Here is a 1822-nt window from a genome sequence, read left to right as displayed (position 1 = left end):
AGGATGGAAAGGAGGGGGAGGGGGAGAAAAGGACAAATTAACGCAATGGATACGAGACATACAGTGGAGTGGGAGATGTAAATTGGCAAAATCAAACGGGCAGGAGAGAAATACACAAGAGCATGGCTTTTTTGTGGTGCAAGGGGAAGGTACGGGGAGTTCTATCTGGTCTTAAGATAAAGAAATATCAAAAGTGATTCGGCCTTCTAATTTGCAAAGGTTACTTCCAAACACACTTGTAGAACATACCTTAATCTTTTGAGAAAAAATCTACATCAGGTAACTACAAAACGCAAAATGAAATTATTTCCAAACCCGATAATGGGGTTGACCAACAGCTCAGCACAGCCCGTCTCCCCTCACCTGAAGGTCAGTCCGGGTCACCAGCATCTCCGGGACGCGAGGCAGGTCCTCCAGCCTCTCTCTCGCCGCCAGGTACCCCGGGGAGTCCTCCTCCAAGGCCGCCACCCGCCACACCAGGATCACGCCGTCCGCGCCACACGTCACCACCTTGCTCTCGTCGCCCGTCACCAGCACCTGAGGGGGAAATGAAGGGGAAATGAGAGGGGAGTGGGGGAAGCGCGCGCAGGGATTGTCGAGTGTGGTTTGTTTTGGTTTTGCCTGTCTTCTCTTTCTCTTTTGTGCCTATTTTTCTGTTTGTTTGTCTGTGTTCTCTATTTTCATTATCGATTTGTCTGTCTCTCTATACCTCTATTAGTCCATACATATATCATGTATAAAGATAGTAGGTATTCACACACATACACGAAAAATTCATATTAACAGTCATCAAGAGCAGACGATTTATATAACAGACATTAATGTAGAAATAAAAGACCTTGTTCAAAGAGCCACTGTGTGCCGGAAATGCCGTGAATTTCTGTGCCATGTGCAGAGGGTATTTATTGACCACCAGCTGACCTGATGTAGATCCCAGGGTCACGAGAGTCTTTACAGGGGAAAGGCCGGCGCAGGTTAGGTCACCTGGTTCATAAGTGATGTCTTGGACCATCTGTGAGAAGGAATTTAAGTAATCAGCTAAGCTTCCATATTGCAAAAAAAAGGAATTTAAGTACTTCCATTTCTAAATGTAACTTAGCATATTTCAAAATCAAAATCTTCCACTGTTTTTCCTCTATATCTAGTATTAACTTGCATGAAATGCGACCACCCTAAGCACTCAATCACCTGAATAACATATTCGAACAAGAATATGCTGAATAACAAAACCAGGTTCGAGAAGCTGACCTGACCACCTGTGATTTCGGTGAAGGAGGACCCGTGACCTACGACCACCGTGGGTTTGCCGTCGAGGGAGAGAGTCCACGTCAGGTAGTTTGAGGATGTGAGGGAAGACACCTGTGGGAAATGAGGGAGATGAGAGGAAGTGTTATGGTTATTTGCACTTGTGGTTGAAAGATTGGTGGTTAATTTGCATATTCATATGAGAGAGAGAGTTTGTGATGGCCATGGGAGAGAGTTTAATACTAACGAAATGATATATAGTACAAAAAACGGACTGCAGAGAAGGGAGCGAAAGAGAGTACACAATAGCCAGAAAACAGGAAAGAGAAGGTAAACTATTGAAAAAAAAACAAGGTTTCAGCAAAACAACAACCAAATAAAAAGATAATTAGTATGATAATTATGATGAACATATAAAACAGAAAGGATATCAGACACACCTCCCAGATAGACTGTCCTTTGTTTGCGTCCCAGCCAACCACAGTGCCATCCGCTGCACAGGTCATGGCTGCTGAACTGTCTGGGTACCAGCCTATGCCAGTCACCTGCGAGAAAAGAGTCGGCATAACGTGGTTTT

At 44.5% G+C, this 1822-nt stretch overlaps 1 protein-coding gene across 1 annotated transcript in view; it reads right to left on the bottom strand.

Moving 5' to 3' along the window:
- Nucleotides 1-1822, bottom strand: part of LOC119582357 (cilia- and flagella-associated protein 57-like) — a 16334-nt gene that overhangs the window by 8642 nt on the left and 5870 nt on the right. Inside the window, exons 8-12 of the mRNA XM_037930572.1 lie at nucleotides 1686-1790; nucleotides 1189-1359; nucleotides 839-1012; nucleotides 364-537; nucleotides 250-255 (exon numbers count right to left, since the gene is read on the bottom strand). Coding sequence (XP_037786500.1) covers nucleotides 250-255; nucleotides 364-537; nucleotides 839-1012; nucleotides 1189-1359; nucleotides 1686-1790 — 630 coding nt within the window. The remainder of the gene's footprint in view (nucleotides 1-249; nucleotides 256-363; nucleotides 538-838; nucleotides 1013-1188; nucleotides 1360-1685; nucleotides 1791-1822) is intronic.

The sequence above is a fragment of the Penaeus monodon genome, chromosome 15 (assembly GCF_015228065.2).
Source record: "Penaeus monodon isolate SGIC_2016 chromosome 15, NSTDA_Pmon_1, whole genome shotgun sequence".
Lineage (NCBI taxonomy): Eukaryota > Metazoa > Arthropoda > Malacostraca > Decapoda > Penaeidae > Penaeus > Penaeus monodon.
This window is presented reverse-complemented; position numbering and strand designations above follow the sequence as displayed.